Raw genomic sequence first — 12,718 nt, forward strand, 5'->3', positions numbered from 1 at the left:
GGTTCGTAATAAACAACTGCACCTCCCATTCGCGAACCATTTCAATTCCCCCTCCCATTCTTTAGATGACATGTCCATCATGGGCCTCCTGCAGTGCCACAATGATGCCACCCGAAGGTTGCAGGAACAGCAACTCATATTCCACTTGGGAACCCTGCAGCCCAGTGGTATCAATGTGGACTTCACCCACCGCATCCCAAAACCGGCCCAGTTCGTCCCCTCCCCCCACTGCACCACAAAACCAGCCCAGCCTGTCTCTGCCTCCCTAACCTGTTCTTCCTCTCACCCATCCCTTCCTCCCACCACAAGCCACACCTCCATTTCCTACCTACTAACCTCATCGCACCTCCTAGACCTGTCGGTCTTCCCTGGACTGACCTCTCCCCTCCCTACCTCCCCACCTATACTCTCCTCTCCATCTTTTCTCTCCATCTTCCGTCCGCCTCCCCCTCTCTCCCTATTTATTCCAGTTCCCTCTCCCCAACCCCCTCTCTGAAGAAGGGTCTAGGCCCGAAACGTCAGCTTTTGTGCTCCTGAGATGCTGCTTGGCCTGCTGTGTTCATCCAGCTCCACACTTTGTTATCTTGGATTCTCCAGCATCTGCAGTTCCTATTATCACTGCCCAATTTATACAGCCCCTTTTAATGCAATAAAATGTCAATATGCACGGTACAAAAGTGCATTTGAACAAAATTCGAAATTAGCAGGTATTGTAAAGCCAACTGGTTTAAAAACAAGCTGTGATTTAACCTAAATGGGAGGGAAAGGGTTTCGGGAGAATTTAGGGCGAAATGCATTTTAAAATGTTGCAACTGAAGTCCTTCCAAATATTGACAAAACATTCTGCAGATGACCCGGTAGGGTCTGTACAACAGATGCTCTGCCAGAGACTAAGGGACAATGTGAAGTTTGAAATACGTTTGTTTATTTTCGTTTATTTTATTCATTTTTGGGGCTGACTAGAGCAGTGTCTCACAAACAGCATCGAAAACATCAAGTGTAACGAGCGAAGGCAACAAACAGCCCAAGATTAGACTGACGTGAGTTGACTGTTTAAATAGTTATGTCCAAATTGGACGATGTCCACTCGTTTTACAATTCAGCGAACTGTTTAAAAGAAAAAGGACCGTTACCTTCTGGGTTTTCGACCGATTGCTTATACAGCCGTGTGTACGTCTCAAGATCTGGTACGTGAGCGTTTGGCTGCAAAATCTGGTCGGGGTTGAACACGAGCTTTCTCCCAGAGGATCTGAGCGAGGTCATGATTAACCAACTCCCGAATAGGGACTGCTCCAGCAAACGATGCACTCAGCGCCGCCAGTGTCAGCCAACTCCCCTATGACTCCGCCTCATGTACCTGCCCCAGATTAACCCACTCCACGGGCAAACTATGGAAACGCCTCCTCCCCCTGAAACGAAAGGTCCGACACCTAATCCCTGGCATGCACGCCACACTTCGCTACCTTCGAGATTATTTCGTTAGAGGTATCAGGATGCATAATATAGCTAAATGCTATAAAATAACTGCGTGATGGCCCCTTTACTTTCTGGTGTCTTTGGCAGTGCTCTCACCTCTCCATGCCCTCTCAACAGTTAGTGCTGCCCATCAGAGTTATGTGGTGATATGGTCTCAAGATCGGCCCATCCAATCACAAACCCAGAAAATCTCACCTCTCAGTCTGATTGAAGCAATTGTGAAATCGCCAGAGCAAGAACAAACATATGCTGCTTTTCTTTATCTTTGGGGCTCTCGGAATCTCATTCAACAGGTTTACTGCGCTCTTTACCTGTTTCGACTGGTACAGTACACACGTGATTGCAATCAGTTCTCAGACCGCCGCACATTTACTGCTTATTATTCATTTTGCTGATTTCTGGCTGTCGAGTTGCAACAACTTGCAAAGCCGCTTGGAGGGATTAAAGAGCGCACCGCAAATTTTGGAACTGCAACCACCAGTTTAGTGTAGCAAGTTTTGTCATGACAATTCGGCAGATTTAATTGCCTTTTTTTTCTGGATCCAGTCCTCAAAGTGATAAGAACCGCAGATGCTGGAATCCAAGGTAAACAAATTGGGGGCTGGGACAACGGGGGAAAGGAGAAGTCAGTGTTTCTGGTGTTACCGTCCTTTAGGACTGCAGTTTGTCATGTTTGTTGAATTCAATTCCAGAGTATACCAATAATGGGTTTTAAACTTAAGCCTCCTGGGTCACTAATTCAGCATCTTAATAGTTACTCTACTGTACCCGGTGTCCCCATTTTCCAGTGTGAACCCCTTAAGGATCCATGAGTTATCAATTACTCTTTAATACATTTTCATACAATTCTTGCTATGAGTATTCATTGAGGGTATCAATGTGAAATTCAGTTCTCTTCTAACCCAACAATTAAACCTATTATTTCCAGCTGTAAGCCTTAAAAGTTGTATGGAGTTTGAAGTTCTTCCTCAGTAATTGTATTTAGCAGAATACACTGTGGTGCTTTGGAAGGACTGAAATTTGGAAATATTATTTTAGTCTCCAAATGCCTTAAAAATGAGTCTTTCAAAATTGCTTTCCTGTTAAGATTGCACTCAGCTCTGATGAACCAGGAAGATGTTCTGCATCATTAGCAGTAACTAGCAGCTCACCCAAGTGACCTTGTCAGATAAAAACACAGAAGTTGCTGGAAAAACTCAGCAGGTCTGGCAGCATCTGTGAAGAAAAAAGTCAGAGTTAACGTTTCGGGCCTGGTGACTCTTCCTCAGATCTTGTCAGATGTGCGGCTAGTCATTTTGGGAGAAGCATCACCATTAAGCCCAATCTTGTTTTCACTGATGTCTGCATTAATATGAGCAGTAAACAAACAAATACGCAGTTCTTCCATCAAGCTCAAGGCAAAAAAACTCCATTTAGTGCACCTAAGTTCTTCTGATTTTTGATATGGGCCATGCAGATAGTGAGATACGTTTGGGTAGGTAGCTTTCGGAGGTTTTACAGGCAAGGGTCTCTGGGGTGGGAGTTATCTTATATTCTTACTCCTCAATGTAAATTTTCATAAAATAAGACACTTTAGGCAGAAGAGGAGGCCTTTCAACCCCATGAGCTTGCTGTGTTGTTAGAACAACAAAGAACAAAGAAAATTACGGCACAGGACCAGGCCCTTCGGCCCTCCAGGCCTGCACTGATCCAGATCCTCTGTCTAAACCTGTCATCTATTTTCTAAGGGTCTGTGTCCCTCTACTCCCTGCCCATTCATGTATCCGTCTAGATACATCTTAGATGAAGCTATCATGCCCACCTCTACCACCTCCACTGGCAACGCATTCCAGGCACCCACCACCCTCTGTGTCAAGAACTTTGCACGCATGTCTCCCTTAAACTTTTCCCCTCTCACCTTGAAATCGTGACCCCTAGTAATTGAGTCCCCCACTCTGGGAAAAGCTTCTTGCTATCCATCCTGTCTATACCTCTCATGATTTTGTAGACCTCACTCAAGTCCCCCCTCAACCTCCGTCTTTCTGATGAAAATAATCCTAATCTACTCAACCTCTCTTCATAGCTAGCACCCTCCATACCAGGCAACATCCTGGTGAACCTCCTCTGCACCCTCTCCAAAGCATCCACATCCTTCTGTACGCAGTATTCCAAATGTGGTCGAACCAAAGTCCAAAGTCCAATACAACTGTAACATGACCTGCCAGCTCTGTACTCAATACTCCGTCTGATGAATGAAAGCATCCGGTATGCCTTCTCGACCACTCTATCGACCTACGTTGCCAACTTCAGGGTAAAATGACCCAAACATCCAGATCTCTCTGTGCATCAAGTATCACCAAGGTTATGCCCAATCTGCCTGTGATTTTAGCTGCACTTCTCCAGCCCTTAACTCACTTGTTGACCAAAAATCAATGATTATATCTGTCTATTTTGAACAGAAAGGGTCAATGAAGGTAATGCTGTTGATGTGGTATACATGATTTCCAGAAGGCATTTGACACAGTGTCACACAACAGACTTCTGGGGAGAGCTATAGGTCATGGTGTACAAAAGACCATAACTGGATGTGAGTTTGCTTGCTGAGCTGGAAGGTTAGTTTTCAGACGTTTCATCACCATCCTAGGTAACATCATCAGTGAGCCTCTGGTGAAGCGCTGGTGTTATGTCCCGCTTTCTATTTATCTGTTTAGGTTTCCTCGGGTTGGTGATGTCATTTCCTGTTCTTTTTCTCAGGGGATGGTAGATTGGCTCCAAATCAGTGTGTTTGTTGATGGAATTCCGGTTGGAATGCCATGCTTCTAGGAATTCTCATGCGTGTCTCTGTTTGGCTTGTCCTAGGATGGATGTGTTGTCTCAATTAAAGTGGTGTCCTTCCTCATCTGTGTGTAAGGATACTAGTGATAGTGGGTCATGTTGTTTTGTGGCTAGTTGATGTTCATGTATCCTGGTGGCTAGCTTTCTGCCAGTTTGTCCAATGTAGTGTTTGTCACAGTTCTTGCAAGGTATTTTGTAGATGACGTTCGTTTTGCTTGTTGTCTGTATAGGGTCTTTTAAGTTCATTAGCTGCTGTTTTAGTGTGTTGGTGGGTTTGTGGGCTACCCTGATGCCAAGAGGTCCGAGTAGTCTGGCAGTCATTTCGGAAATGTCTTTGATGTAGGGGAGAGTGGTTATGGTTTCTGGGCACGTTTTGTCTGTTTGTTTGGGTTATACAGACAACAAACAAAACAAACGTCATCTACAAAATACCTTGCAAGAACTGTGACAAACACTACATTGGACAAACTGGCAGAAAGCTAGCCACCAGGATACATGAACATCAACTAGCCACAAAACGACATGACCCACTATCACTCGTATCCTTACACACAGATGAGGAAGGACACCACTTTAATTGAGACAACACATCCATCCTAGGACAAGCCAAACAGAGACACGCACGAGAATTCCTAGAAGCATGGCATTCCAACCGGAATTCCATCAACAAACACATTGACTTGGAGCCAATCTACCACCCCCTGAGAAAAAGAACAGGAAATGACATCACCAACACAGGAAATGACATCACCAACTCAAGGAAACCTAAACAGATAAATAGAAAGTGGGACATAACACCAGCGCTTCACCGGAGGCTCACTGATGATGTAACCTAGAATGGTGACGGATTGTCTGAGAATGAACCTTCCAGCTCAGTGAACCAGCTTACATCCAGAACAAAATAAAGACCCACTCTTTTGTGGACTGAGAAGAGGAGAGCGCAACTGTGTTGGAGGTGGAAGGAAGACGTCGGGTTGGCTGTGCACCCATGCAACTGGTGGATCTTAATGCTGGCTTCGGCCTAACGCTGGTTCAGGGGAGCAGCCAACCTGCAACGATGGCTGCGGTGAGTGCTCGTGCCCCGGGTCAGGGGGTCCGGAACACCATCCGTGTTTCTGTAAAGAAGGTGGATGAAGGTGCACCTGTGGACCGCACCTTCTTCGTGAAGAGGGTCCTGTTGGACTGTTGTGAGTTTGCTGCTGCAGACATTTACTGCCTGCAGGATTTCCCCGGAGGGGGTTTTTACAATGTAACCTTCAGGAGTGCCAAGCTTTGCGAGCGCTTCCTGGAGGTTTTCAAGGAGAAAGGAGGTGAGGGCCCCCTCTCTGTACTGACCGCTGTCCCGCTGTTCATGATGCCGGTGCAGAGGAGCCGTATGGTGACTGTACACATGTACAATCCGCATGTGCCAGCAGTTGATGTCCTGACGTTCCTCGGAAGGTATGTGAAGGTGGAAGGGGACCTAACCAACATCATGGACCCCTTCGGGATCAAGACCAGTAAGAGGCAGGTCAGGGTGACACTGAGGATGGGCTCGGACGGGAACATCATACACCCACCGTCCAGCTTCGCGATCGGCGGGAGCAAGGGCTACCTGACCTACGCAAGGCAACTTAAAGTCTGCCATGCCTGTGGTAGGTCAGGTCACGTGGTGGCCACCTGCAAAGCCACCATCTGCAGGGAGGAGGGACACCTTGCAAAGGATTGCCCACAAGAGAAAAGCTGCAACCTTTGCGGGGAAGCGGGCCACCTCTACAGGGCATGCCTGCAGCGGGGCACCACCTACGCCCAGGTCGCCGACAGGGGCAATGCGGGTAAGCCCCCCCAGAGGAGAGGATGGCACCAGGCCCTTGCAAGGACCCCACTAATGTGCAGGAGGGCCAGGTCATGCAGGAGAGCCCAGCCCTCCAGGATGCACCCGAGAGCAGCAAAGCGCCCCTGTAGGCTCTGCTTCCCCCCCCGAGTCGATGGAGGAGGCGACAGGTGACCCAGGGGAGTGGACGATGGTCTGGAAAGCAAGGAGGAAGGTGCGCCGGCGGCCCAGGCACCACAACCATCATGCGGGAAGAGGCAGCTACAGGGGGGCTATAAGAGCTCTTCTGATGAGGGAGATTCGGAGGAGGCCCGCCCAAAGCAGAAGATAAAGATCTCAAGGGAGAAGGAAAGCAGCACCCCGCTTCAAGGTGACGGGAGGCGTCCTGAGGCTCCCTCCAACACCCAGCCACGTGCCGCTGGGGCCCTGGAGAGCCCCCCCGGAACTTTCAGGCGGGAAGGAGGAAACAGCATGTCCCCAGCCTGACCCAGAGCCGGACTCTCCTGCCTCCGTACCCCCGACAGGGGGTTGCCACCCGGAAGGCAGCACAGACAGTTTCCTGAGCCCGGAGATCGTCCAGCAGTTAGCCCAAGCAATGGGCACGAAGGGACAGATGGAGGGGCTGGACCTTGGACTTGGGGAGGGTACTGCCGTCACTGCCCACAATGGGGGTACGAGTTGCGAGCATTAATGTGCGCAGCATCAAGTCCACCGCAAGATGTGTCCACGTTGCCTACCTGACCACCGTCAAGGTAGACCTCCTGTTTCTGCAGGAGTGCGGGATACCGCACCTCAGCAGGTATGGGAAATGGTCGGGCGCCTTCGATCTGGTCGGGGGGTAACGACTGTCGCTCCTCGGGCCTGGCTATTCTGCTGCGGGGGCGCAACTTCACCATCTCTCAAGTTCACAAGGTGGTGGGGGGGTGCCTCCTAGTGGCTGACGTCACCTACAGGAATGCTCCCCTGAGGCTGATCAACGTGTACGCCCCAGCGGTACGGAGTGAGCGGTTGGCTGTCCTGCAGCGGCTTCCACCCCTGCTGGCTACGTCCAGGCCAGTCATCCTAGGCGGAGACTTCAACTGCATCATTGATGCAGATGGAAGATCTGACGTGGGGACAGCGGGTGGGTGGGAGTCAACTGGATGTCACGTCCAGATTCCTGATGGGCACAGTGAAGGACGCCAAGCTGCTCAACATCTTCAGCACACCTGCAGACGGAGCGCAGCGGAGATACACCTGGTCGCGGCCAGACGGGTCTATCCGCTCAAGGACGTTCTCGGTCAGGTCCACCGGCATTGAGCCAGTGTTTTTCTCTGACCACTGCCTCCTGCTGGCCGACTGTCACTTACAGGACGACCAGCAGGCCGGCAAGGGGACGTGGAAGCTCAACACGACTCTGTTGACCCCAGAGAACGTTGAAGAGCTTAAGAGGGAGTACGCTGGTTGGAGAACCGTGAAACCCCTCTTTGAGTCTCGAGGTGACTGGTGGGAGATGGTGAAGGAGAACATCAAGAGGTTCTTTGCCCTCAAGGGTGTTTGGAAGGTGAGAGACAGGTGGGGAAAGCTGTCGCAACTCCAGAAAAGGGTGCAGAACCTGCTCCTTCTGCAATTGATGGGGGTCGATGTCACGGAGGACCTCCGCGAGGTGAGGGGCCAGCAAGCCTTGCTCTTCGCCGCAGAGGCCTCCAGGATAATCTTCCGGCCCAGGGTCCACTCCGTGGAGCATGACGAGATGTGCTCGCGTTTCTTCTTTCAGAATGTGCACAAAGAGAGGTCTGTGCTTAGCCGGCTGAAGGAGGACGACAGCTCGGTGACGTCGTCTCGGCCCGACATTCTGAGGATCAGCAGATCCTTCTATGCCGGACTGTGCAACGCAAAGCCCACGGACAGCATGGCCTCCGAGTCGTTCCTGTCATCTATCACGGAGGTCTTAGATGACGGCACGAGGGAGTGGCTGGACCGGCCGATATCCCTGGATGACCTGACCAAAGCCCTCAAGTCCATGGAGAGGAATAAGACTCCTGGGAGCGATGGCTTATCGGTTGAGCAGTGTTCCTCTCTGTGGGACCTGGTCGGCCAGGACCTGCTGGAGGTGTACGATAGTGCGCTTCGGGCAGAGGAAATGTGCAAGTCCATGAGGAAGGGCATCATCACCCTCATTTACAAGAGGAAGGGGGAGAGGGAAGAAATTAAAAATTGGCGCCCTATTTCACTATCGAACGTAGACTACAAAATCCTGGCCAAGGTCATAGCCAAGCGGGTCAGGTCTGTCCTTGAGTCGGTGATTCACCCTGACCAAACCTGTGCTGTGCCGGGCAGGAAGATCGCTGACAGCCTCGTGCTCATCAGGGATACGATCGCCTACGTACAGGACAGGCGGGTGGACACCTGCCTCGTCAGCCTGGACCAGGAGAAGGCCTTCGACAGGGTCTCTCATGCTTACATGAGGGACATCCTCTCCAAATTCGGGTTCGGGTAGGGCATCCGCAATTGGATCCGGCTGCTCTACACCAACATCGTTAGCACAGTCTCAATCAACGGGTGGGAATCGGAGAGTTTTCCCGTCAGATTTGGAGTCAGGCAGGGCTGTCCGCTCTCTCCTGCCTTGTTCGTGTGCTGTGTGGAGCCCTTCGCCGCATCCATCAGGAAGGATGTGAGCCTGAAGGGCGTGACTATCCCGGGCAGCGGAGGCCTTCAGGTCAAGACCTCCCTGTACATGGACGATGTCGCTGTCTTCTGCACCGATCGTCGGTCGGTGAGTAGGCTGTTGGACATCTGCGGCCAGTTTGAACTGGCCTCGGGTGCCAAAGTCAATAGGGGTAAGAGCGAGGCCATGTTCTTCGGGAACTGGGACGACCGCTCCTTCATCCCCTTCACCGTCAGGACAGACTACCTGAAGGTGCTGGGTGTTTGGTTCGGTGGAGCTGGGGCATGCACTAAGACTTGGGAGGAGCGTATCACCAAACTGAAGCAGAAGCTTGGCAGGTGGACGCTCCGGTCCCTCTCCATCGCGGGTAAGAACCTGGTTGTCAGGTGCGAGGGGCTTTCGGTACTGTTGTATGTGGCGTAGGCCTGGCCTATTCCCTGGACCTGCGCCGCTGAGGTCACCCGGGCCATCTTCCACTTCATTTGGGGGTCGAGGATGGACCGGGTCTGCAGGGACACCATGTACAAAGACCTGGGAAATGGGGGAAAGGGCGTACCGAACGCCACCCTCGCCCTGACGGCTACCTTTGTGTGCAGCTGCATCAAGCTGTGCGTAGATCCTCAGTACGCAAACACCAAGTGTCACTACTTACTGAGGTTCTACCTGTCCCCAGTGTTGCGAAGGATGGGCCTGGCCTCGTTGCCACGGAACGCTCTGAGGAGTTGGACCGTCCCGTACCACATGTCCTTCGTGGAGAAATTTTTGAAACGAAACACCTTTGACCACAAGGCCGTCAGACAGTGGTCAGCACGTAGTATCCTTGAGACCCTTCAGGGAAAGGAGAGGGTGGATCCCGTCGTGTGGTTCCCCACGCAGACTGCCAAAGTCGTTTGGCAGAATGCCTCATCGCCAGAACTTTCAAACAAACACAAGGACATTGCTTGGCTGGCGGTGAGAGGGGCTCTGCCAGTGAGATCCTTTATGCATGCCCAGAATCTCTGCGCCACCGCACGCTGCCCTCAAGGCAGCTGTGGGGGGGAACGAGACTGTCGATCACCTCCTTCTGGAGTGTGCCTATGTGGAGGTCTGGAGGGAGATGCATTGGTATTTGTCGAGGTTCGTCCCAAGCAACTCCGTGACACGGGACTCCGTGGTCTACGGGCTGTTTCCCGGGACGCACACCGAGACCAACATCAACTGCGCCTGGAGGACCATCAATGCGGTGAAAGACGCTCTTTGGTCTGCCTGCAACTTGCTGGTCAGCCAGCTGAAAGAACTGACCCTGACCGAGTGTTGCAGACTGGCGCACTCCAAGGTCCAGGGCTACGTGCTGAGGGACGCGCTAAAGCTTGGGGCAGCCGCTGCCAATGCGCGGTGGGAAAGACCTCGTCCAGAATAGAAAAAAGGGCCCTATCTGGTAATTGGGCCCAGCTGGCACCTTCCCCAACTGGTCAGGGTGCCAACGGGGACTGTGCGGGGAGACGACTGCCGGGGTATTTTCTTTGCTTTGTTTTTTTTTTCTTCTTTGTTTTGTTTTTGCCTTTAGTTGGTGTACATACCCCCTGGGTAACCCGGAGCGGCTTGCATGACTGGGTCGGTGTATAAATGTTTTTTTTTTGTACATTCTGTGAATAAAGTATATTTTTTCAAATAAGAAAAAGGTGACGAAACGTCTGAAAACTAACCTTCCAGCTCAGCGAGCAAACTCACATCCAGAAACTCAACCTCAGCTACAAATCTTCTCAAAACTCGCTAAGACCATAACTACTGGATAAAAAAAATTGGCTGAATGATAGAAAACAGTCCAGGCCCGAAACATCAGCTTTTATGCTCCAAAGATGCTGCTTGGCCTGCTGTGTTCATCCAGCTCCACACTTTATTATCTATAATCGTCAATGGATATTTTTTGGGCTGAAGGAGGTAATGTAGTAGAATTCCCCAGAGATCAGTAATGAGACTCATGCTCGTCCAAATAGATATTTAGGATCTGGATCTTGGTATGCAGGGGATAGTTTCTAAGTTTGCAGATGACAGTGAGCTTGGCAGAACTGTAAGCTGTGGGGAAGTTGTAGGCATTCCAAAAAGACATTGAAATTCATCTGCTACTCTATCAAGTAGTCAATGCATAGTGTGCAGTGATGCATTTTGGTCAGAGGACCACTGAAAGACAATACAAGGTAAGGGATCTGGGTATATAAGTGCACCAATCATTGAAGATGGCAGAACATGAGAAGAGAACAGTTAATAAAGCAGACAGTGTTCTTGGCTTTTTTTTTAAAAGGGGCATAAAGCACAAGCACAGGGAGGTGGTGTGAAAATGTATAAGACACTTGTTCAGTCTCGACTGGACTATTATGTACTGAGTGCGCCGCACTATAGGAAAAGATGTGAATGCATTAGAGAAAGTGCAGAAGTGATTTACAGTAATAGCTTTAGGAATGAGTTTATGAGAATAGATTGAAGAAATTGGGACTGCTCTCCTTAGAGAAGAAAACTGAGAGGAGATTTGAGATAACAAGGTGTAGAACTGGATGAATACAGCAGGCCAGGCAGTATCAGAGAAGCAGGAATGTTGAAGTTTCGAGTCTGGACACTTCTTCAGAAATGGGGGAGTGGAAGGGGGCTCTGAAATAAATGAGAGAAGTTGGATAGAGGAGCAGATAGGTGGAGAGAAGGTGAACAGGTCAAGGAGGCAGGGATGCAGCCAGTAAAGGTGAGTGTAGGTAAGGAGTTGGGCTGGGGGTTGGTCAGTGAGGAGGGAGGGGTGGGTAGGTGAGAGGGAAGACGGACAGGTCCAGGAGGCAGGGATGAGGCTAGTAGGTAGGAAGTGAAAATGGGGTTGGTCAGTGAGGTGGGAGGAATGGATAGGTGGAAGAAAAGATGAACAGGTGAAGGAGGCGGGGATGAGATGGGCTGGCCTTGGGATGAGGTTGGGGGTCAGGAGATTTTGAAGCTTGTGAAGTCCACATTGAGACCAGTGAGATGTAGGGATCCCAACCGGAATATGATGTGCTTCAACTCTCCCTCCCACTCCTTGGCCGATATGTCCTTCCTGGGCCACCTCCAGTACCACAACGATGTGATCCGAAGGCTGAAGGAACAGCACCTCATATTCTGCTCCTTGACCTTTCCGTCATCCCTCCCACCTTCCCGCCCCACCCCCCCCCACACTGACTTAGCCCCATCCCAACTCCCTACCTACACTCACCTTTATTGGCTTCATCCCTGCCTCTTTGAGCTGTCCATTTTCTCTCCACCTATCTGCTCCTCTATCCACCTTCTATCATCGCCTCCCCCTCAATCAATTTATTTCAGAGCCCCCTTCCCCTCCCCCATTTCCGAAGCAGGTTCCAGACCCGAAATGTCAGCCTTCCTGCCCCTCTGATGCTGCCTGGCCTGCTGTGTTCCTCCAGCCCCGACATTTTGTTATCTCAGGCTCTGGCATTGGCAGGTCCTACTATCTCTGAAAGGAGATTTGATAAGGTTTTCAAAATGATGAGTGAGCTGGATAGAGTATCACAGAAATAAACACAAAATGTATTTCTAATACCCATTCCTGATCAAAGCAATATTGCTAATAATGATTAAATGCAATTCTAAAATATCATTGGAGTAAAAGCTCTATTGGACAGTCACATCAATATTGATGCACTTGAGAACAGATTACGATTGCTGATGGAACAATGATCTTTGTTGTATTTGTTCAGTATATGATTCAGTAGCATTGGAATTGGAAATAAGGATCAGAAATATATAATGATATGCACTGTCTCAACTCCAAAGTAGTATGACAGCCAGTAACAACACTGACACAAGCACAACAAGAGGCATTATTGCAGTTTAAAAAGGTAAATGCTGATTTATTTTCACATTAAACATTTAATATCACCAACATTGGTTTGGTTTTTCATAAAATGGCCATTGTGGAGAAGTTCACAAAAGTTGAGTCAAAATGTCTAGTATCTATT

At 50.0% G+C, this 12,718-nt stretch overlaps 1 protein-coding gene across 4 annotated transcripts in view; it reads right to left on the minus strand.

Annotated features, from left to right (window-relative positions):
• The window catches only part of acss2l (acyl-CoA synthetase short chain family member 2 like), a 133,036-nt gene that overhangs the window by 53,329 nt on the left and 66,989 nt on the right, over positions 1-12,718 (minus strand). Inside the window, exon 1 of one of the 4 annotated variants that reach the window (XM_059646226.1) lies at positions 1,672-1,783. The exons of 2 other annotated variants lie outside the window; for them this stretch is intronic. Coding sequence is in view for 1 of the 2 variants with exons in the window: in XM_059646224.1 (XP_059502207.1) it covers positions 1,134-1,263 (130 nt within the window). In the remaining variant the exon portion in view is untranslated. Of the gene's footprint in view, positions 1-1,133; positions 1,614-1,671; positions 1,784-12,718 lie in introns of those variants that run through there. One more of the 4 variants, XM_059646224.1, reaches the window with a different exon arrangement.

Source organism: Stegostoma tigrinum, chromosome 5 (genome assembly GCF_030684315.1).
Source record: "Stegostoma tigrinum isolate sSteTig4 chromosome 5, sSteTig4.hap1, whole genome shotgun sequence".
Lineage (NCBI taxonomy): Eukaryota > Metazoa > Chordata > Chondrichthyes > Orectolobiformes > Stegostomatidae > Stegostoma > Stegostoma tigrinum.